At 54.4% G+C, this 23,483-nt stretch overlaps 1 protein-coding gene across 1 annotated transcript in view; it reads left to right on the forward strand.

Moving 5' to 3' along the window:
• MAN1C1 (mannosidase alpha class 1C member 1) overlaps positions 1–23,483 on the forward strand; it is a 157,435-nt gene that overhangs the window by 127,405 nt on the left and 6,547 nt on the right. Inside the window, exons 5-9 of the mRNA XM_056123278.1 lie at positions 2,212–2,306; positions 7,743–7,869; positions 11,186–11,279; positions 16,705–16,820; positions 22,837–23,056. Of these exons, the coding sequence (XP_055979253.1) occupies positions 2,212–2,306; positions 7,743–7,869; positions 11,186–11,279; positions 16,705–16,820; positions 22,837–23,056 (652 nt within the window). The remainder of the gene's footprint in view (positions 1–2,211; positions 2,307–7,742; positions 7,870–11,185; positions 11,280–16,704; positions 16,821–22,836; positions 23,057–23,483) is intronic.

Here is a 23,483-nt window from a genome sequence, read left to right on the forward strand (position 1 = left end):
GTTTGCAAGCAGAAAAGGTCTGTCGGAGGCGCCCTCAGGAGCAGGTAGCCAGAGAGGTGGCTGGCACCCCAGCACTGGGGTCAGGTGCCATGGCACTTTGTGCCTCTGTGTCCGACTGCCCAGAGGATCAGTGAAGCTATTGGAAGCCTCCAATGAGAGCAGTGGGCTATTGCTAAAACCAGTGATTTCTGGGGTAAGTCAAGGTTTTGGAGTCTGGAATCCAGACAAGCATCCCAGGGATTTGACTATGGCAGGCCCCAGTGCCCACTTCTGGGATGTGACCATCTCCCCTGGGGCCTCTGCCAGGCCTCTGGGCCTCCTCCCCAAATCCTTACTGGGCAGAAGCTGCCCTCACTGCCCCCCCGGACCTCTAATCCAATATCTCCTCCCCTGCTATCGCCTCTAAAATGTAAATTCTTAAATCTTAGATTAGGGCCCCCCGGGAGGTAGTACAGCAGTTTGAACACTTGCCTTGCACACAGCTGACCTGGTTCAATCCCCTGCATCCCTTCATTCTCAACCTGGTTCCCCGAGCACCGCCAGGAGTAATTCCTTAGCACAGAGCCAGGAGTAACCCCTAAGTATTCCCAAGTGTGACCCAAAAACAAGACAATCAAAAGAAAAAAAATCTTAGATTGCCCATGTTGAAGTGAGGGGGAACTCCAAGAAGACTTTGTTTTGCAAAGACACACAGCAAATGGGTGTACTCAGACTCCAGAAGGAACTGGAAAGGTGGGCGTCGCCCCAGGGTGCCTGCCTCAGGGCCAGCGCTCATCTTGTAAAAGAGAAACACTTCCTGTGTGTTTGTTTTTATTTAAAAAAAAAAATAGCGCAGAAAATCGAGATAAGTGAAAGGAAAAGAAAAGCCACGCGTGAGTCTCTGCTCAGGAAGGCCATTATTCCTGTTCCGTGCGCCTCCCACCCAGCCTCTCTCCTCACGCATCCGTGTTTGTGTAATTTTCACAAAAGCTGAGTTAACGCTGTGCTGAAATATTTTCTCTCAGCAGATTAGAAATCCTTTCTTTGCTATTAAATACCCTTCTACAACCGCGGATCCACAGCCACGCGGCATTCCATTGCATGGATAAGTCATAATTTAACTACTTCCCTGTTGCTTGATATTTAAGGCATTTCCATTTCCCCACTCTTTATAAAATGTGAAAATAAATAGCCATAAAGCTAAATCTCTAGAGCATCCTTGATGATTTCCTCAGAGGAAGTTTCTTGGGCAAAAACCGCTGCATGTGAAGATCATGGGACCTTTTGGTTTTTTGTTTTGGGTGAGGGAGGGGCAGCACCCAGCAGTGGTCAGGGTCAGGGCGGGACTCAAGGGACCATATAGGAGGCAGGGACTGAACCCAGCTCGGTCAGACAGAAGGCAAGTGCCCTGCCCTGCACTATCTCACAGGCCCTTTGCAACGAAGTAGGAATAGTTGGAGGGGTCAGCTTCAGGGTCATGGCTCTGCACCAGGACCTGCTGGTTGTGTGTGATTTGGGGAAGCTGTTCCCCTTCCCCACTCATTCCTGCATATAAAATGGGAACAGCAGGCTGAGAATGGAGGAGGGACATAGCCCTTACCCGGGGTCTGAGCACAAAGAAAACAAGCTGTGGTCTGAGAACCAGCATCAAAGTAGAATCCGGGCTCCCACTCCAGTGCTCATTTACTCTATTCAGATGCATTTCTGAGGGGCCAGAGAAATAGTACTGTGGTTAGAGTGCTTGGTGGCATGCCCCAATCCAGGCGTGATATCATTGTTCGATGCCTGAACACAGCCAAGAGTGATCCCTGGGTGCAGAGCCAGGCGTCAGCCCTGAGCACCTCTTGGTGTGGCCCCAAAACCAAAAAAAAAAAAAAAATTAAACAAAAGTACCAGATGCATTTCAGCTCTCAGCCTGATCATCCCGTGTGTGGTATGGGCACCCACCAGCCACAGGTGACCCACTGTCCTTCTGATGGCCTTTTTCTTCCATTTTCCAGTGGCCACCCTGGTGGCAGTTAAAACCTCATTCATCCTGGCACTGTCACCAGCGCTTTACAATCTCACTCCTCCCAGCAGTGCTCTGAGCGGTGAAACAAGCTGAGGAGCAGGATCCTCTCCTAACACCCTAGAGCCCAGCAGGCGGGCAGGTTCAGAGCGGGGCTGGGGCTCCTGACATGCTCAGAGGGACTTCACCCTGCCCCACTCACCTCCCCGTTCCGTCCTGTGTAGGTGTTCCGGGTAAAGGCCATCAAGCTCGGAGAGAAGCTCCTGCCAGCCTTCAACACCCCCACCGGCATCCCCAAAGGTGTGGTGAATTTCAAAAGGTAGGACCTCTCTGGGTCCCCTTTGTGGCTTCTAATGGAAACTGAGACATGGGGAAAGGACGCTTCCCCTCCCTGGGAATCAACAGTCCTTTTCTGAGGGTTCTCCTAAGTTGACAATTATCACCAAATCAGGTTCCAGCAGTCCAGGGCCCAGAGCTCTTTCTCCTCAGTAAACCCCTCAACACCGCCTGGACTCAGCGCCTGCTGTGCCCCAGCCTGTCCGCATACCCCACCCTCTCACTGTGTTCCACTGACCCCCACCCCAGCACCCAACAGGGCACTGGGAAGTGTCAGGCCCACAGAGACACAGAATCTGAGGAGTTTTGGTCCTGGCTAGTTCACTTTAGCCAGTAACAACCCTCCCAGGACACAAACCCAGCATTTGTAGCTCAGTTTTTAACACTAACACTCGTCAGAATTTTTCCCCTCCACCAAGATAATGAATCCTCATTGCAGAAAATGGGGGTCACATAGAAAATGCTGGAAGGCACCGCCAAACCGCCATGTGGTTCCAATATTCAGGGACCCCACAGGGACTGTTTCTTCCTGCTGGCTCTGTCATCAGACAGGTTTTTATTGGCCCTTCCATCACGGCCCCCTCCTGACCAGCTGCTTCATTCACTGTGTGAGTTCAAGCCGTCGAGGCCATCACTCTGTCACTGGGTGAGGGGTGAGTGGGTGCCAGAGTGGAAGGGATCTTGGGTGACATGCTGGATGGGTTGGGCCAGGGCTGCAGTGGGGTCCAGCTCCAGAGCTTTCCAAGCACCCCCGCCCCCCAGCTCCTTCGTTGCTTCCCTTTCATGGTAAGGCGGGGGCAGCAGCTCATCTTATAAAAGAGAAACATTTTCTGTGGGTTTGTTTTTATATAAAAAAAAAAAAATAGCACAGGGGGCTGGAGCGATAGCACAGCAGGTAGGGCGTTTGCCTTGCACGCAGCCGACCCGGGTTCAATTCCCAGCATCCCATATGGTCCCTCGAGCACCGCCAGGAATAATTCCTGAGTGTATGAGCCAAGAGTAACCCCTGTGCATCGCCCGGTGTGACCCAAAAAGGATGAAAAAAAAAGCACAGGAAATAGAGATAAGTGAAAGCCAAAGAAAAGCCACGCTGTTTCCAGATGTGCCAGCTATAACCCAGAGAGGTGGAGGGATGAGGCCCGGGTTGGGAGAAGCCCAGGAAGCTTGAAGCCCGCAGAGGAGCCTGTCCTTGCTCCTGGAGATGCCTTTGTTTTGCTGCTCAGAGCCCAGTGCAGAGGCCACTCGGCCTCCGAGCCAGGTGTGTTTGCTTCTGCAGCCTCCACACACATTCCTTCTCTCCCTCTCCAAACTCCCCTCCAGAGGGTCAGAGCCAGGCATGTGTGGGGGTGGGAGGCTTCTCCCCACCCCACCCCCGCCAGGCAGTGCTCATGCTAGCATCAGGTCGCTCTCAGGAGAAGGGAGAGACGTTGATCACAAATACTCCACACCCAGTGCCATGTCGGGGTGCCTGGCAAGGCCTCGTCTGTACCCCATGCAGCCTCCCTATGCAGGGACTTGCTTATATTGTCCCCATTCTCCCCGAGGAGATTCAGATCAAGGATGGCACCAGGAAGCTCACAGGCAGAGGGGCTGACTGAGCGCTCATCCTCTGGCACCTGTCAGGGCCTCCCAGGTCAGGGTCCCTGCTGGGGGTTTGGGCTCCACCCTGCAGCCCCAGGAGCTCCTTGGGGCCTCCTTGGCTCCTGAGTGAGGGAATAGAAGCCGGTCTGAGTTCCTTCTCCTGGAGTCTCTGCTCATCTCGGGGCTCTCGATCCCACGGCAACGTCAGCCACTGCCTGGGAGGTCAGGAGGAGTCTGGAAGGAGAATGGAGCCCTGGTCTGCTGCCAGTGCCTGCGCCTCCCGCTGAGTCCCAGTGGGCCTCATTTGCTTTATGTCCCCTCTCGGGCCTTGCAAATAAGAGGTGGGCATGCTTGGGCTCCTCACCTTCTGTCCTCCGCAGTTGGGAAGTCTTCCTGGGGGTGACTTCATGGGACGGCAGGGCTATTGGAATCCTGTTCTCAGTCTCGCCTGGGGTGACTCCATAGAGCTGGACACTGGGTTCTCTGCTTGAATTCCTTTGCAAAGTCCAGGCATGCCCAGAATACACTGGGTAGCTGTCAGGAAGCCGAGATGCAAATTCTCTCCCGCTCACCCTCCTGGGTCCCACCCCTGGGGTCTCATGGTACAGGTGTGACTTACCTCTGTGCCAGGAGCTGCCAACACCCCCACGCCCTGCCAAGCACCATCCTGACGTCTTACCTGGGTCCCTCTGAGCTCAGATCTGATGTAGATTCTGATGTGTCTGATTAAGCAAGTCCATTTATTTTTAGGCTGTTTGAATGCTGCCAGTGCCGTATACATATGTATGTTTATGCGCATTTCCTGGCAACGATGCCCTTTCATTTTCTGGGTAAGAGCATCTCTTGTTGAAAAACACTTCCCTGTCTGCAGGAAGACGGTCAGGGATGCCTGGGCCTGTTCTTTAAAGGGTCTGCAGGAGGACACTGGACAGTGCTGAGGGCAAGGGTGAGACGTGGTCCAGGAGGAAGTGGGAGGACTGGGCCCTGCTCCAGGACTAAGGGAAGGTCCTGCTTTTCCTCACCAATGGGAGATGCACCGACTGGGTAGACCCCCGAGGCAGAGATGGGGACAGTCAGGACCGGGACCTGCAGGGGTTGCCTGATCACCTAACAGAATGGGGGTGTCCAGATCTCTGCCCCCGCAGCAGCTTCATGAGTGTGTGCGTGCTCACACACACACACACACACACACATACATACATACATACACACATTCACACATTCATCTGGTGTGTTTATTTACACAGGGGGTGGCATTCACTTCTGCGCGCTCCTGCCTCAATCTCTCTCTCTCTCTCTCTCTCTGTGTCTCTCTTTGTCTCTCTCTGTCTCTCTCTATCAGTCTCTCCCTCTGTCTCTGTCTCTCTCACACGTGAGTGCACACACACACATACAAACATGCACATGCACAGCTTACACATTACTAACACCATTGAGCGCCACCTACAGGGCACAGCGCAATCAGGTGACACAGATTTTCTCATCAGCCTCATGGACCCTTTTTTACCAGTGAAGAATCAGAGACTCAGAGAGGTAAAGCAACTTACCTAAGGTCACACAGTGGCCACACCAGTTAGAATCAGACTCCTGATCTATCCAGCCCCAAAGTTAATGATTGTTCTATCTGCATGAGTGCCCATGAAAACACACATGTGTGCACATGCACACATACATGCACATACAAGTATACACACGCATGCACATGCACGCACTCGGGCACATACATAAACACACACAAACACACACACACACACACACGCACACACACACTCCTGTCCCAGGGGAGCAGCACTGCAGGGCAGCCCTCCTGCTACAGAGGACACAGGCTGCAGCTCATCTGCAGGTTTCCAAGACTGTCAGGAGGCGCCGAGCTTCTTTTGCCCCTCTCACCCCTGAGCTCAAGTCTCACAGGGTTATCAGTGGCCTGTGGGTGCTAACCAGAGCAGAGGCACTAAGGACCCAAAGCACTGAGGGTTTGGGTTCAGCTTTCCCAGCTCTGTCACTCACTGCGTGGCCTTGGAAAAGTTGCCCCCTTCCCTGAGTCTGCCTAAGTGCGCCTATGAAATACGGCCATCGCAGCTGCTTGAAAAGTGGGGTATGAAGGTGCCATAAGATGCCACCGCTATCAGGCATACATGGGGAGTTCACCAGCTCTCACGCACGTAGGGAACGTGCATGTGCTCTGCAACACAGTAAGAAGCTGGCAGTGACTGCAGACGTAACCGCCGCCTCGCGGCAACCCTGGAACTCCACACTGCAGTTTTAGCGGGTGAGGAATTATCCACACTGCCAGGATAGACACTGGGTGTGTCATTGTGGGAGGCACCCAGACCTCAACTCGCCCTGCCCGGCACTGGCTCTGTGGACTCCCTGGGGCCACACTCCTGTGAGGAGTTCCTATGGGGACCCCGCCAGGAAGGGTAGGCAAGAGAAGTGAGCAGGGGCGAGAAAAGCAAAAGACTGGCAGGTCTGCCGGCATTTTCCCCTGGACTCTCAGAGAGGGCAGGAAGTATCATTATTTAATGGCTCTGTGATGGCCTGACATGCACGGGGATGGCAGGATGGAGAAAAGTCCCATTTCTCTGGCAGGAGAGGACAGCAGGACAGGACATCCCCATCCCACCGGGTGGGAGGAAAGACAACCGGGTGGCAGGCATGCCAGGCATGTGCCCTCCAAGGCTGGCTCAGACCTTTCCTTCCCCGACTCCCTTCCATTCTCCTGTGCCCGTTGGGATTATTGATGCTCTGCCAGGTGGGCTTTCGGTGAGATGCAGAAACTGAGATACACAGGACAAACTGTTTTGCCCTAGGTCTCTCAGCGGGCAAGTTCTACCTGAGACCATCCCCATTGAAGGTTCCGGGGAGGAGGGGTGGTTCTGGTGAAAGCAGAGTGCTTATTAATTATTCTTTAATTAGAGGAGAAATGGGCGGTCGCACCACAGCCAGGGCGAATCCAGCATCAGGCCGGCCTGGGGGCCAGCAGCTTTCCTGCCTGTGTCATCTTGTTGGGCTAGGGAGTGGGGGTGACCTCACTGTTCTGTGCTGGTTGTCAACATCTGTAACTTGGGTAAAGGGCAGGAGGAATGGATCCCTGGCCTCTGCCCTTCCTCCTGGAAGTACCCAGTGCCAGAGTGAGGCATTGGCGCTCGGCTAGACTTTGTCTAAGGTGTCCCATGGTTGGCTCGAGAACGTCTGCTGCTTTCATGCCTCACCTCGCCTTCCAGGTGTGGGGTCAGACCAGCGCTGCTTAGCTGGGACCCCATGAAACTCCACTGGCCATTGTGTGTCCTTGGGCATCATAGACAAAGTAGGGAGGGGAGCAGGACCCCCTCTTCTGTCCCCCTTTAGACCCCAGCCTCAGGACCCTCCACCACCAGCATCATCAAAGGTGAGCCGTCAGAAGGCCAAACTGCAGTGTCCTTTGGAGTAAGGTTTTTGGTGTGGTCTGTGAGAATGTTCTCAATACTTCTGCAAATTTACCATCAGGCACTAGCCCAGTTTTGCCCGCCAAGACAGCTCAGCTGCTCACCTCCAGCCCCCAAGGCCCAGGAACTCCTTGATGATAGAAACAAAGAATATTGCAAGGCAGGCAGGCAGGCCTGGGTTCAGCAGAGCGCAGCAGATCATTTCATCTCACCAACCTCAGTGTCCTCATCTGCAGATCAGGCTCCAAAGCGTGTTGATCGCCAGACTGTGTGGTGACAACTAATACAGTGCCTGTCCCACAGAGGGTGCCCCAACACCCTAACCCCCGCAGTCCCAGCCCCGACACCACTGCTCTGAGCAGAGGGCCAGCAGCCACCAGAGGGAACAACAGCGGGCTGTTTCTGTCTTTCAGCGGCTCCAACAGGAGCTGGGGCTGGGCCATGCTGGGAAGCAGCAGCATCCTGGCGGAATTCGGATCCCTCCACTTGGAATTCTTACATCTCACCGAGCTCTCTGGCAACCCCATCTTCGCCGAAAAGGCAAGTCTCCCGACGGGCTCCTCCCAACATGTCCCCAAACCTCTCTTGCCCATGTTAGCAGAGGGTGAGCAAAGCCGGGACTTCCAACAGAGAGCAGGTCACTGTGGGGAGACTAACCACTCCTGATGGCAGGAGGCCAGGGAGCAGGTGCAGGGAATGGCTGGCACTGCGGGGGGGCAGCAGAGGCAGATCCGCCCAGAGATGGACTCCTGGGTACCTGTCAGCTGGGTGGCCACCACACGTGTGAAACCTGCGGCAGAGACCCCGACTGGAACCTGGGCACCAGCATCACTGACTGGACTCTCCCAGAGCACCGGTCCCCTTCCCAGAGCTGTGTAACTATTCTATGGAGGGCTGCCTGCCTGTGCCAGCAGCCAATTCACTCATGCTGCCCGCAGGCTGGCAGAGGGATTTCAACTCTCCATCAGGGCCACACGGCGGCTCCATCTCTTTGCACTGGGCTGCTCACGTCTATGGCAGAGGACAGAGATCGTCAGGGCCATCGTCCACCCTGGTGGCTTGCCCATGCCCAGCCCCCCGCAGAGCCCACAGGTGGTTCTGGGCAGTCCTTCTCTGGAGAAGGAACCATGTCTGTAGGTTTCACTTGACTCTATGAGTGGGACACGTCCACGCCCATCCTGGACAACCCCCTCCACAGTAAGCCTTCCTGAGCTCATCCCCAGGGGTGTATGCCCTGCTCCTCAACAGTCCTACAAGAAGAGATTCTTTGTAAAACCCCCACCTCATTCCTTCTCCCCCTACCCTCTTAAAATAAATGACGAGGGGAGAGCAGATTCCTGAGGATCTCAGGCCATGGCCTGGCCCACTGTGAAAGGCAGCTCTCTGCGCCTCACACTGGGCATGGAAACCTGCATTTCAGCAAGCCTCGGGGGCCACAAGCTCTGCCCACTCAGTGGAATTGGCTCCTTGCATTCTTTCAAAGGAAGGTGTTTTCAGCTCCCTTCCTCGGCACTGGAGTTTCCTGCTACCTTTCAGCAGCCTTCCAGAGGTTGGGAAATGGCTCAGTGGACTGAGCACATGCTTCGCATGTAGAGGTCCTGGGTTCATTCCCCAGACCCATCTGATCCTCGTCCCTAAGCACTGCTGGAGTGCCCCAAGCACTGAGCTGGGAGTAGCTCCACTGCCACCCCAGAGGCAAAAAGAGAAGAGATAAGAGAAGAAATAAAATTAAAGTAAAAAGCCCTACAAATAAAATTAAGCAGCCCTTCTTCCTACAGAAGGTTTTTGTTTGTTTTTGTTTTTGTCTTTGTACCAAAAGGTCTGTCTTCCCCATCCTTGAGAATTCATGGAGTGGGGATGGAGTGATAGTACAGCAGGTAGGACATTTGCCTTGCATGCGGCTGACCTGGGTTCAATCCCCAGCATCCTATATGGTCCCCCGAGCACCACCAAGAGTAATTCCAGAGTGCAGAGCCAGGAGTAACCCCTGATCATTGCTGGTGTGACCCAAAAAGAAAAAAAAAGTTCATGGAGTAAGTTATCCACACCTATTTCCCAGGCTTCTGTTGGCATTGCCTTAGCCCAGCTCAGGATAGAGTGGGACAGGAGCTCCCCTAATCCCGGGCTACTCTGAAGACACTGGCCCCACTGTCTGCTCTTACTGGGTGCTGAGCCCACTGAGTAGCTCTCTTTGGGCGTAGGGGGGAATCCTTCCTAGTGGTGCTCAGGGGACCCAGGGGCCATTCCTAGTAGGACTCAGTCAACCGAGCAAGACAACTCAATCAAGGACCTGAAAATGTGGTGCTGCTTGGGCTCTATAGGGCTGGGACCCCAGTATTGCTGGGAGCTGAGAAGGGGGATGAATGTGGTCCCAGGATCAGACTGGAATCTGTACATGCAAGTCATGCAATGCCCTAAGCCCAGTATTAACTCCCTAACCCAGAGAATTTCTGTTCGTCCCAGGAACCCTAGGAGGTGTTATCCCCATTTTACAGGGCAGGAAACTAAGACTTAGACTAAGCACTTGTAGGTCATCCAGCTGTGAGTACTAAGATTAGGCTCCAGCCAGGACTTTGGCTCTGAAGTTCAAGCTCTCAAAAGTCCCGGAGGATGAGTCTGGCTAGCTAGCAGGCGTCAGACTTTCCCCCTGGACTCCACCGGGCTCCCTGTCTCCCTCTCTTCATTTGCATTCTCCAGCTATTTTCATCCCCACACATGCCTCCCACAGAGGCGATTATTGGCAGTCAACAAATTGGCCCAAATTCTAAAAGCGCCCCTGCCCTCCGGGGGAGTTCATTTAGCCTGCTTCACTGGCCACTGCCGGGACAGCGAGGATAACTCAGGTACAAGCACATTCCTGTCCCCCATAATGGACTCTGTTAACATAAATGGAGATGAAATCTGATGTGGCAAAGCAAAGTGCCATCCCCTGAAAGGTCTGGCAGCTAAAAGGCCGTTCTCTGCTCCTTGTCTTGTAGATAAATCTGTGCACACCATACAGGGAGTCTCTGTCCCTGAGGGCCTTCCCCGCCCTGACAGGATTCTGTAGGGAGGGGATCTCAGGCGCCTCCAGAGAGCACAACCCTGGGTGGATGAACCTTCCTGAATTCCACTGCTTCTCGCAGCTGCATATGGCACGTTTCCCCCCCCCCCCCCCCTTCAAGTGGCATAGGCGGCCTCTGGTCCATGTGATCCATCAGAGCTTCTCTACAGGTCAGACTGTCCTGACTCGAATCCTGCTTCAGCCACTGCCCCACCCGCTGGCCACAGGGAAACCTCTCTGAGAGAGGGCATCTTGTCAGCTAAGCTGAGATAATCCGGCATTGATGGTTGTGGCGCATGGAGCGGCTCTGCCAGGTCTGGCTCAGGGAGCTGAGAGGCAGTGGTCGGAGGAGTGTTTGTCATCTTCCCGTGACACATACTCAACCCTGGGGGCTCTGAGGAGCCCAGCCTTCCTCTGGGAGGGGCCCTACATAACATGTTGGGAAAGATGAAATTGCCAGTATTCCATGATTTCCAACCTATTAAAGGCAACTTTACTGAGCACTTGCAGGAGAGCTCTGGTACCTTTTAGGAGCTGCCTCCACCCCTCCTGGAAAGCCCTAAGCCCCAAACTGCCATGTGATGAGGGAGAGGTATGGTGAGAACGCACATGTGGCCCCCAGCAAAGCAGTCGGTGCTGAGGGGGTGGGCTGGACTGCGCCATGTGGGATCCCAGCACCCCCCAGAGGAGGGCTGAGGGCACCACTGTCCCGATGTCCTGTCTCCTCCCAGTGTTCTCCTGGGTACACACAGATGGGGCTTGGCTGGCTTCATCAGGAATGTGAAGGTGCCCCCGGGGCCACTCTCTTGGCAGGTCAGGAACATCCGGAAGGTCCTTAGGAAGATCGACAAGCCCTTCGGCCTCTACCCCAACTTCCTCAGCCCAGTGAGCGGAAATTGGATGCAGCGTGAGTATGGAAACCACTGCCGCTGTCTGCGTAGGGGTCTGGCCAGGGGGAGAGGGGCGGCCAGGACCATCAGAGTCTCACCTGAAAGTGGGGAAGGGGCATCCTCTCAGCACTGGCGGAGACCCCACTAGGAAGGCTGATTATGATGGTCTCGTGATTGTTGTCATTGCACGTCACCGACATGACAGCTGCTTGACTGAGCCCCATCCCGGACATCCCCCTCTTGTGCCAGCTCCAGCCTTTGTCAACACCAAAGACTTTGCTCTAGGGTTAAAAAAAGAAAGAAAGAAAGAAAGAAAGTTTAGCCTGTGCCTGTGGTGCCAGGGATTAAACCTGGGCTTCCTGCATGCGAAACATCGCTCTAGCCCTTTGAACTCTCTCCCCAGAAGCCTTCAGCCCTCATGGTGTGCGTGAGCTGCCTTCCTCCTGTCCCAGATAGAAACCTCTGCTCAGAAAACAGTTCCCATAAAAAACCGTGACTGATCTCGGAGCCCTCTGATCTGGTTCCTACCACTGAGTCTCATTCTTCTCAAATTGCTTTTCAAGCACAAACTAGAGAACATGTAAAAATCATGAATCTATCACGGTCTCTTCCACCTACAAGGACTGGTCCCTGGATTTCCTACGGTGCTTCATTCAGAGGCTTTTTTCTCAACCAGATGGTTGACAGGCACCCGTGGCGTCTCATTCACAGCCCACAGCCCCACCTACTGAAGCAGAATGGAGTTGGTGGGTGTCGGGGCAGGAAAGTCTTGATAAGGCTTCCAGGTTCCAGGGTTGCACCTCTGCTGAGACGGGAGCAAAGCAGTGGAAATAAAAATGCTAGCAAGGCCAGACGACAGTTCAGCAGGTAGGGTGCTTGCCTTGCACACAGCCAACCCAGGTTTGACCCCTGACAGCTCATTTGGTCTCGAAAGCCTGCCTTGAGTAAGCCTGCCTTGAAGACCACCAGATGTGGCACAAAACCCAAAAGCAAATAAATCAATAGGAATTTTACCAAAAGGGGGGGAATAAAATAAATGTTTTCCTCGAAAGATAGCAATTCCGCCTTGTCCTCCTGAATCACTCTGGCCAGGCAATCAGTCAGTCCCCATTACAGCAGAACTAGAAGTAGAAGGTTTTATGGTTCTGCCTAGGGGGTCCCCCCCAAAAAAAAACCCTCCATTGGCTCTGCCCAGATAAGAACCCCCGCTTTCCGTTCCTCTTGCTGGTTGTTAAGGCATCAGCAGGGGCAAGGTCCATCCAAGGCTGGTTCCTGCATGACTGGGGAATTCCTTCTAGCTCCTTGAGCCATGGTTTCCTCTCCTGTGAGACAGGCTTGAGGGGTGCTCTTTGTGTACGAAGGAGGGGTGTGGAAGTCCTGGTCAGATGCCCCAGGAAACTGAGTTGAGTTCATTGTCCCGGGATGATTTGGGTTGTCCCCAAAGGTAATGAATGAGCAGCTGTTACTGGAAGTATTCGAGCAGGGCCAGAAAGTGTGCAGGGCAGCAAGCTGCCCTGGAGAAATTCATCCTTCCAAAGGCTGCCCCAGGAATCCCAGCAAACTCCTAACAGGATGATCCCCAATGGTGACCTCCTGCGAAAACCGTTTCTTAAAGTTCAAACTCTAGGTGCTATTTTTGTTTATTTGGGGGCCACACCCAGCAATGCTCAAATGTTTCTCCCTGTTCTCTGCTCAGGGGACCATGCAGTACTGCTCCTGTGTGCAGAACTTGGACTCTCTCTCCAGCCCCTTGAGTTCAAAGTGATTTTTAAAGTGATGTTCTTATTTGCTGGTTTGGGTTTGAGCTGGGGGTGGGGGGGGACACGAGAGGGTAGGAGGCACATCTCCTATTTTCAGGGCTTAGTCCTGGCTCTGTGTTCAAGGATCACTCCTGGCTCTGAGCTCAGGGGACCATATAGGATGCCGGAGATCAAAACTGGGGTTATCTGCTTCTCTGGCCCCTAAAGTGTTTTCTTCACCAAAACAACACTGCCAAGGCCTCAAGTGCGGGGTGAAAGTGAGGTTTGAATTTTAGATTGTGACTGTGGGAGGAAAGGATTTAATATCTTATCTCGTCAGTGCAAGACCCGACTCCCAGGACAGTGGCTGCACTGGCCTCCAGGCTCTGGGCACAGCAGATGAGGGTAGGGACTGGCCTTCCTCCACCAGTTACAGGAGAGCTTCCCTGCTGGGAAGCATCATTTTCTCCTCAGGCGTCTGCAGGAGACTCAGGTCTGAGCAGTCAGTCACTTGTGGAAATTGGTTTCCTATTAGTCAAATAGGAGTTTGCAGCCTGCTGAGGAGTTGTAAGACCGCACCCCAGGGGTGCTGCCTGCCTCCTTACCAGCTTTGGCACCTGGGGTCATCCCAGGCTTTCTGGGGGCCTCCTTGAGTTGTTTTGGTGAATATGCATCTTTCCAGCACAGAATAACATTACAGCCAGCATAAACTAACCCCACTCATTCTGTTTAACCCATTTACAGCCACTGAAATCACAACTTAGAGGCAGAGGATAAATCGGGGTACCGCCCCCCAATCCAGGCCTCTGCTTTTGCCTGCCCTCCATTCCTACTTGAACCTAAGCTTCAGAGTAATGGGAGGCAGAGAAACCCTGCCCCTGGCCTTAGGGGACACCTCACTCACAGAGCCTCTGGGGCCTGGAGGAGGGCGGGAGGGGTCTCTACCTCCACTGTCTGGTTCCCTCCTCCTCAGTCTAGAAGTGCAGTGCTGTTCTCTGCCCTAGGACCTGTGGGCACTGTCCATGCTCCCCACACCCATTTCACGGACTAGGAAATTCAGGCCAGGGGCTCTGGAGAACGTCTTATTCTTAGCTAATGGTAGATCCACATCTGTTTTGTTTGGAATGGGGGTACTCCCAAGGACTCATTCAGGGAATCCAGAGCCACTCCAGTCAGTAGTTCAGTGCTAGGGCCTGAGGATGCAGTTCTGCTTAGACCCCACAGTCCTGGGGACCACCAGGACCACCCAGTAGTGCTCAGAGGTCTCGCAGGACCACCCCCAACAGTGCTCAAGAGGCCATGTGGTACTGATGACTGTACCCCTGTACTATGCACAGGCACAGATCCTGTCGTCTGCCTCCTGAGCTTCTCCCTGTGTTCCACACAGTGCCAGAGGATCTGTGTGCGAGTACCTGCGTGTGTGCGCACACACACATATACGCACACACATATGCACACACAGACCATAGCCCAGACTTAGGGCACAGCAGAGGAGCCGCTGAGGTCCAGGCCCTGGCCAGCAGCTGTCAGGGTGGCATAGGGAGCACTTCCCACAGACAGTTCATGAGCCTGTGTCACCCACGGGGGAAGCCCAAGGTAAGGAAGAGCAGAGGGTGTACAGCGGTGGTTAAAATAGAGAGAAAAGGCTGGGGTGCATATAGGGCAGGCAGTGGCCCAGAGGTGTGCTTGGGAGCACAGGGTCGGTGTGTGGGGCCTGGCGCAGCCCTGCCCTACTTGTTCCTGCTCAAGCCATCTGTCCCCGAGAATGGGGCACCCCGTGCTGGCTCTCTCCCCTCTCCCCAGCCCCCACAGCCCTCCCACGCTCCAGTTCTGCTTGCTCTGCTTCTGTTTTTGCAAGTACTCCTGCTCCCAGATGGATGGACACTCACTGCTGCTGCCGGGATGTGTTTGTAGAGGAGACTGGGGGCAGCAAAGGGGCCAGCTTCCTGTGGGGCCACATCCCCTTAGAGCAGGAGCACATGCTTGGCTCATCAGACAGCCACAGATTAAAGCAAGGGACTGGAGAGGGAGTGGCCCAGTTCAGAGAAGACGTTCCTTCAGGAAAGGGAAAGGAGTGCGGAGTAGCCCAGATTATAGGAGTGGGCCTCCTGAAGAAGGGTTTGGGAGACAGGCAGAAACCATTCCCCTTTTACACCTTTTAAACAAAGGAGGGTGACGAACATTTCTTTAATTAGTTCTAAGAATTTGGACCACTGCAACAGGGAAGATGATGCTCAGATGTGCCCAGCAGGGCCTTGATCACCCAAGCTGCCTGGCACTACCTAAGCCACCCTCGTGACATTGCTCCAGACCAGTGATTCCCCTTCTTTCGGGTCATGTCCTTACTCTTGCCCTGCCTGTGCCCTTTTGTTCCTATTACTCTCTCAGTCCGTTTTCCCTGTCTCTTCCCTCCGACATTCAGTATGCCTCTCTCCACACTGGTCCTTCCTCTGTGCACCTTTGTTTGCATGTCCTGGTTGGTTGACTGTGGAAAGCTCCAGGAAGGGACTTTTACCTGTTTATGGCTTTGGGTGAGTTATTAAGTCTGGCTGTGTTTTCCCACCAGCGTACCTTGCAGGGTGCCTGAGAGATTCTAAGAGATGATAAAGTGAAGCTCTCGGTCTACCGCAGACCCTCAGCTAACAGAAGCCGCTGACATTCCCTCTCGCTCCTCCTGCTGTCCCTCTCTTCCTTCTCCAGAGAAGCCCGAGATAGACTCTTCCCTTCCCCCTCCCCCGCCTCTCTCCATCCTTCTCTCTGCCTCTCCCTCAAGTGAGTGATAACAGGCACTGAATCCTGTTCTCCATCTGTTAACCATCTGTTAACCATCTCCATGTCTCCCTTTGTCCATTTTTATTGTTTTGTTTGTTTGTTTATTTGGGGACCACACCCAGCAGTGCTCAGGGCTTACTCCTGGCTGTGCTCTCAGGACCATATGGGATGCCCGGGATCAAACCTAGGTCAGCCACGTGCAAGGCCAGGCCCTGCCTGCCTCACTCAGCCCCCCTGTGTTCATCTTTAACGCATCTGAGCTTAGTGCTCCCAGGTCTTGCTTCTACCCTTTGGACTGGCTCCTGGGACAGCCCTAAGCGGAGATGTCTCAACTGCCACCACCCAAGGCCCTACTTGTGGGTGACCCCAGGCAGATGGCACCAGTGTGCAAGCTGTTGGCTGGCTGGCAGGGAGGGGGGCTCCAACCCCATTTCCCTTCCTCCTGCTCTTTGAATCCCATTTATTCCAATTTGCTCCGTGTTAAATCACCTTTCCCGGAGTGGCTCCGGGCTCCAACCATCTAAATTAAGCCTTTCCTTCCTCCTTTGCGTGGCCTTTTCTGAACCTGCCCCGCATTAACTATATGTTTGTCACTGGGTAATAAAAATCCCTGAACTCCCTGCCACCAGATTATCTTTTTAAAGAAATGCAGCTCATTTACAGTGAATCACCCAAGACGCAGCCTTCCCCAGCCTGCTAGCGAGCGGCATGATTTATAGCACCCAGCTGAGCCCTGCTCTCCTGCACACACCACCATGCCCACACCAGCTCTGGGCACTCCTCTCTGGGCTTTGGAAGCTGCTGATGAAGTGTTGGCTCCCCACCACCCCACACCAGAGGCCCCCCGGAGCCCCCGGGCAAGGCTGATGTCTGCTCATCCTGCTGGCGGCATCGCCGGTGGAGATAATGTCTCTGTCCTCTCTCCTCGCAGACCACGTCTCGGTTGGAGGACTCGGGGACAGTTTTTATGAATATTTGATCAAATCCTGGTTGATGTCGGCCAAGACAGATACAGAGGCTAAAGATATGTACTACGAAGCCTTGGAGGTAAGCCAGGCGGCGGCTCCTTTGTGGGTGGGCATTCACTACCATCAGCTCTCCCAGGGCCCCGCGGCTCTCCCTCACTGTGAGCTGACCAGAAGATCAAGACAGCCCCTTCCCCAACCAATCCTTTGCCCCCACCCCCACCCCGCTGTCTCCTGACTCTTCTGGAGCAGCTTGAAGCTAAGGCAACGTTAGTGATATCCTCTTCCACATGCAAAACCCAAGCTCAAAGAGGCAAAATTATTTGTCCAAGGTCTTGCAGAAGGGTGGCCAGATCTATTCCAAACCATAACACCTTTGCATCAGCAGCTGGGTCAGAGCTCAGAACATAGCTGAACCCTGGGCTGGGAGCTCCCATGTGAGACTGCCAAAGCAAGACCCTCAGCCATCAGCCTGCCAGAAGTGATGCCATCTGCACAGCCATGCCGGGAGGCACCTGGGGTGGGGAATGGGGGAGTATCCAGTTCAGCACAAAAAAAAAAAAAATCAAGGCTCAGAGAGGAGAAGGCACTTGCTCAGAATCACACAGCAAGGAACTAGAGCTGGATTCGGGTCTCCTGAGAGCCCTGGTGTTATCTCCCCCCACTGTGCCCATGGCTGCTGGTCTGTCCACAGGACTTGAATAAGAGGTGAGTGCCTCTGAGACAGGGAGACTTTAGGCCAGAAACGGGGACAGGTGAACCTGAGCTGTTGGTTAGAAGCCCACCAGCCCAGCCAAAGATAACTTTGGGAACTAAAAAGATAACTCAAAGGAGCAGAGGCCTGTATATCATGCATGAGGCTGGAGTTTGATCCCCACCACCCCCATTTCCTCTCACACCTCCCAGAGCTGCCACGGTCACCCAGATCAACTCTGCAGATGTGAGTGGCACCATGTGGCTGAGTAGACACTAAACCAGCAGACCTTCATGCAGGAGCGGCCCCCATGTATTCCGAGGGAAGCTGCCCCCACTGAAGAAAGAAACACTTTTACCTCAACTCAGCAAAATGCACTGGCAGACTCGGGGCCTCGATTTTCCCCTGAGTAGATTGGATCTATTCAGGTCCCCTGGCAAACTCCCTTCCAACACCCCTGTGCTGACTCCTCTCTTGCCCCCAGCCTGACTCCCTGGGTCACACGGTCTCAGCACAGTGGCCAGGCTGGCATATCCCTCTCTTTCCCCCACCCCCAACCTTAGCACTTAGTAATAAACCAGATCCATCCCTTCCACTCACCAGATCACCCCGACCAGGCTGACCAATCACCCCAAACCCCTCTCCTTCGTCTCTCAGCTCTAGTCCCCGACTTTTCTCAGAATATTGGGTGGGTCCAACCTGAGAACTTTGCTCCTTACCGTCCCTCTGTTCAGAATATCTCTCAGGCAGGGCCTGCGTCTCACTCACCGATTCATTTGTCACTGACATTTCCCTCCCCAGCCAGTTCCCACTCCTGTTATCTTACTCATCTCCATCAGCATCTAGAAGGATCATGGCACTTACTTGTCGTCTTGTTCATTGTCTGTCTCCCCATTGCCCCCCCCCCCCGCGCACACACCCCCCACAGTAGAATGCAAGCTGAGGAAGAACAAGGATCTTGTCTACTCATGTACCCTTTGCAAAGGTTCTGAAACAGTGCCTGGCACACAGGAGGCACAGTGATGACTTTGTGAACAAATAAATGCGTGCTGGATGGAGGAAGGCAGGGAGAGGAAGAAGGATGAATAGATGCGGGGGGGGGAGGGGTGGGAGGAAGGATGGATGGATGGAGAGGTGGGTGCGGGCAGCTGGATGAATGCACAAAGTGTTCCTGACTAGCCTCTGATACAATGAATGCTGGTGGCATGAAAGGAAGCGCCTTGAAATGGGCCCCCAGAGCCCGTGGCCCTGCCCGCCCTCGGTCATGACACCTCTCAGTCCTCTCCGGCTGGCCCCACGCCGGCACCCGAGCCCCGGCCAGCCTCCCTGTCAGAGCGTGCGCAGCCAGCTCGTGGCAAGGAGGAGCTGCCCGGTCCTTTGTGCCCTTCTGCCTTTCCCGGCAGAGTCAACATCAAGTTCACAGCAGCTGCTTCCCTGCCCTCGGGCACGCTGTACTGGAGGCTTCTAGGGAAGAAATGCCCATGAATTATTTAAGACACTGGGAGCTGATGGGAAGCAGTTCACCAAGAAAGGAGAGGATTTAGCTTTGCCCCCGCCCCCACCCCCCATTTGATCTCCCCAGTGAAGAGCCTGGAGTGTCTGACCCTGGGCAAAGGCTGGGCCTCCGGCAAGTTTGGGGCTTTGAAGCATATTCTGGTGGTTTTCAACCTTGTTGGCATTTTAGAAGTCGTCTGGGGAGCTATAAGATCCCAGTGCCCAGACTGGCCCCCCTCCCCCCGGGTGACATCAGAGCCTTGAAAGCTGCCCAGAGGGTCCCAGTGTCTAGGTTGAGCCAAATGTCCAGCAGGGGTGGGGTTGGGGGGTTCAGACAGGCCAACTGCATATGCCCTGGAAGGGTCACAGAGGAGGGGCCCCATGAACCGGGAGAGCCTCCAGGAGTGAGGGTGTGAAAGGAGGCAGTGTGGGGAGGGGGCGCAGAGCCCGAGGTCCCTTCAGGGTGTGCAGATGGGAGTGTCACCCCCTCTGTGACTGGCCAGCCCCGGATGCAGAGCCAGGCTCTGACAGCCCCGCGGCACCCAGGTCTCGGCAGCAAACATTTTCTCTTTTGTGTCTTCTTATGATGGAAGCCATTTCTCTGCTCAGTCGCCACCCTGTGCCATCTCGTGCTGGGGCATTTAGAAAACCTTGTTTTTTCTTGGCTTTGCATCTGCTCTCCTCAACTGTTTCCTCAAAAAGGATTGACCTGGATTTTCCTCTTTGTCACTGTTAGCTCAGGGTTAACCCCCAGTGGAAAGAACCCCAGAGGAGCAGTCTCAGGGGCACCAGCTTTCATGCTGGAGTGGAAACCTTGCAGGGTTCCCCCGCTGTGCCTGGGCTCCCTGACCTGCATGAGTGAGGATGATGAGGATGAGTGACTGAGTAGGCTTCTGGGACAGCCCAGCCCACACCACCCCCTGCCCTGTGCATTTAGTGTGGCAGCCGCAGACCCTGTGCGGACCCTCCCAGCAGCCAGCAACTCTCCAGGTTCCTCACACTCCTCCCAGTGTGGAGCCAGTGCCCAGCCCAGCTTAGGCTTGCAGGAGAGGGAGAAGGGAAACCCGGCCAAGGGCCAGACATTGCTCCCGCACTTCCCATTGGCTGGGAATTGCTGGTGACTTACACAGTTGTGCATTGCGGGAGTGAGTCAGATGCTCCACGAACACTCTAATTTGAACTGGAGAAATGTTCAGTGGGCAGAGCAGAGGTTTTGCAGAGAGGAGGCCCAGGATGGATTCCCAGCACTGCACAGTTTCCCCGCTCCCCCACCCCCACCCCAAACGCCCTCTGGGAACAATTCCTCAAGCATGGAGCCAGAAAGAGTAGACCCTGAGCATCCCTGGTTGTAACTCCAAAACAAAAAAAACAAGCACACAAACTTGTATCCTCAAAGAGGGAACGGCATGCTGGAGTAGCAGAGTCCGGAGTGTGGGTGGTTTCTATTAGGGGATGTCGTCCTCTTCCCCCGCCCCCCCCCCCTCCTCACATGGAAATGATCCTGGAGGCGGCCCAAAGGCCAACTTGGAGTCAACAGACCTGGGCCAGAGTGTGGGGGCAGGACCCCAGGGGAGGTAGAAAATGTGGCCTGTGTGAGCATCACAAGGCAGAAAGGCCTGCTCCTACTGCCCTCTGCCCACCAGGGTCCAACACTTCCCCAGCCTCCTGCTTCAAGATGCAGATCAGAAGTTATGATACACGATTTGATCTTGGGAAAGTCTGCTGTGGTGGGTGAGCTCCCGCCGAGCACAGCCCAGGCCTGTTTTCAGGGCTGGTATCACGCCCCATGGAGGAGGCACCCCAGGAGTGTTAGTGGGAGGACAGAGTGGCATGGGGTACCCCAGCTCAAGGCAGAAGGAGCTGGCACTGACTGGAGTGAACTGTGATCCCTGGATTTAGTTCATTCCCACTGTCTGAGCATGAAATCAATGCGTCAGGCACGGCGGACACATCTCATGTCACCCACAGAACCCTGTGAAGTATTTGTGTCTTTTCCCACCTAATGCACGAGGAGATGGAGGCACAGAGAGATTGTCACATGGTCAGAACCAGTGCGGCCGACCTGGGTTCTATTCCCGCATCCCATATGGTCCCCCGAGCACTGCCAGGAGTGATTCCTGAGTGCAGGGCCAGGAGTAACCCTTGAGCATTGCTGGGTGTGACCCCCCCAAAAAAAAAGTGAAAGAAGTGCGGGTGGGCTTAGACCTCAGGAGTCTGAGCTACGTAGCCACTAGCTCATGGCATCAAGTTAGACCTCAGGCACTGTGGGTCTTTGATCTTGGAAATCATCCTGGCATGGGATGCAGCCTGGTCTATTACTCACAGAATATAGACATGGTCTCAGACATAGGCACAGACACTCAGACAAACTGCACCTCACACACACACACACACACACACACACACACACACACCAGTAGAGTAGAGGGGTAAGAGTGGAGGCAGAGGCAATGTGCCACCCTGGCCCAGATCTCCCCAACATCTTAGATTTTTCCTAATAGCTTCATCTCCCTGAGGAGGCTCCAAAAGCCTCTTGCCAACCAAAGAACTGGCATGCAGCAGTGCTTGGCGTGGGAGAATGCTTGTCCTAATCCAGATGTGTGGGGTGACCTGGGACAGGCCTCTCAACAGCTTTGTCTATACAGCTGTGGTTGGCAACCTTTCATACCTGTACACCAGCACAGTCGGGCCAGCTGTTCTTAGATATGGGGGCCACAGCGATAGTGCAGCAGGTCGGACACTGGCTTTGCACGAGGTTTGATCCCCAGCATCCCATATGATCCCCTGAACATCTCCAGGAGTAATTCTTGAGTGCAGGGCCAGGAGTAACCCCTGAGCATGGTCATGTGTGTGTCTCCCCCACCAAAAAACAGGAAGTCTTGAAAGAAAGAAAGAAAGAAAGAAAGAAAGAAAGAAAGAAAGAAAGAAAGAGAGAGAGAGAGAGAAAGAAAGAAAGAAAGAAAGAAAGAAAGAAAGAAAGAAAGAAAGAGGGGTTAGAGCGATAGCACTGCGGGTAGGGCGTTTGCCTTGCGTGCAGCCGACCTGGGTTCGATTCCCGCATCCCATATGGTCCCCCGAGCACTGCCAGGAGTGATTCCTGAGTGCAGAGCCAGGAGTAACCCTTGAGCATTGCTGGGTGTGACCCCCTCCCCAAAAAAAAGGAGAAAGAAAGAAAGAAAGAGGGAGGGAGGGAGGAAGGAAGGAAGGAAGGAAGGAAGGAAGGAAGGAAGGAAGGAAGGAAGATCTCTCTGGAGAGGGTACAGCAGGAAAAAGCCGGGCTCAGCCCCTGCGGGCAGCAGCACTTCATTCCCTGTAGGTCTGATTTCCACGAAGTTGCATATACACCACCTTCTGTGTTCTGAGATCCCATGAATCCCACCCACAAGTCAGTCGGGCTTCAGATTATGATTCCCCAACAAAGGATATAAGAGGTTGATAATTGTTTATGTTTGTTTTCTTAAATTTTTGCAACAAAGATTCAAAACTCTAAAAGACTCACCCCAAGGACTGGAGAGATAGTACAGGAATTCAGGCACCTGCCTTACCTATGGATAAACCCAGTTCCACCTGCGGCACTGCGTGGATCTGCCGGGCACCTCCAGGAGTGGCCCCTTAGCAGACCGCCAGAAGTAGCACCTGTATTCCACTAGGTGTGGTCCCCAGAAAAAAAACTTAATAATAAAAGACTCGCCCAGAGAAGCCGCCTGTGCCCACAGAGGGCAGCAGGCCTCCGCCGGGTCAATCACTGACCTCTGACCACCCATCAGGACTGGCCACCCGAGGTCCAGGCCTGGGATGAGGGCTCAGCAGAGCCGTGTGGACTGCCATCTCCAGAATGTTCATTTTCCATCCTCTCCCCTCTCTTCTCTGTCTGTGCCCTTCCCCCGCCCGCCCCCCACCCTGCTCCCAGGCAATAGAAACCCACTTGCTGAATGTCTCTCCCGGGGGGCTGACGTACATTGCTGAGTGGCGAGGGGGGATTCTGGACCACAAGATGGGGCACCTGGCCTGTTTCTCCGGGGGCATGATCGCCCTCGGCGCTGACGATGCCAAGGAAGAAAAGAGGGCCCACTACCGAGAACTCGCAGCCCAGATCACCAAGACGTGCCACGAGTCATACGCGCGCTCAGGTAACCCCGCAAGGGGAAGGGGCGGCCGGAGAAACTGAGGTAAACACCCAGAAACCTGGAAGGTCAGCAGACAGCGAAGAAACCACGTGGGCGCAGGGCGTGAAGGAGGAGTCCACTCTCCGCCCTGACACTGTCCCCGAGGGCACAGGGGAACAGTGACTGGAATCCACACCAGGGCTATTAGCCCTTGACATTCACCTTCACCTAACTTCACAACGCAGATGAGGAAACTGAGGCCCAGAGGCCCAGAGCAAAGCTCCTGAGGCAAAGACTCTGGCTTCTCTAACTTGCAGAGCCCTTCTCCCTGAACCCCTCTACCTCCGCCCCGACTCCTTCTTCCCTCCACAGCACCCCCCCTCCCAGTGGGTCCCATTTCCTGACACCAACCTGTCTCTGACCTTATCCCAGCCCACCCCCGGAAAGCTTG

The sequence above is a fragment of the Sorex fumeus genome, unplaced genomic scaffold (assembly GCF_029834395.1).
Source record: "Sorex fumeus unplaced genomic scaffold, SorFum_2.1 ptg000047l, whole genome shotgun sequence".
In the NCBI taxonomy this organism is placed as follows: Eukaryota; Metazoa; Chordata; class Mammalia; order Eulipotyphla; family Soricidae; genus Sorex; species Sorex fumeus.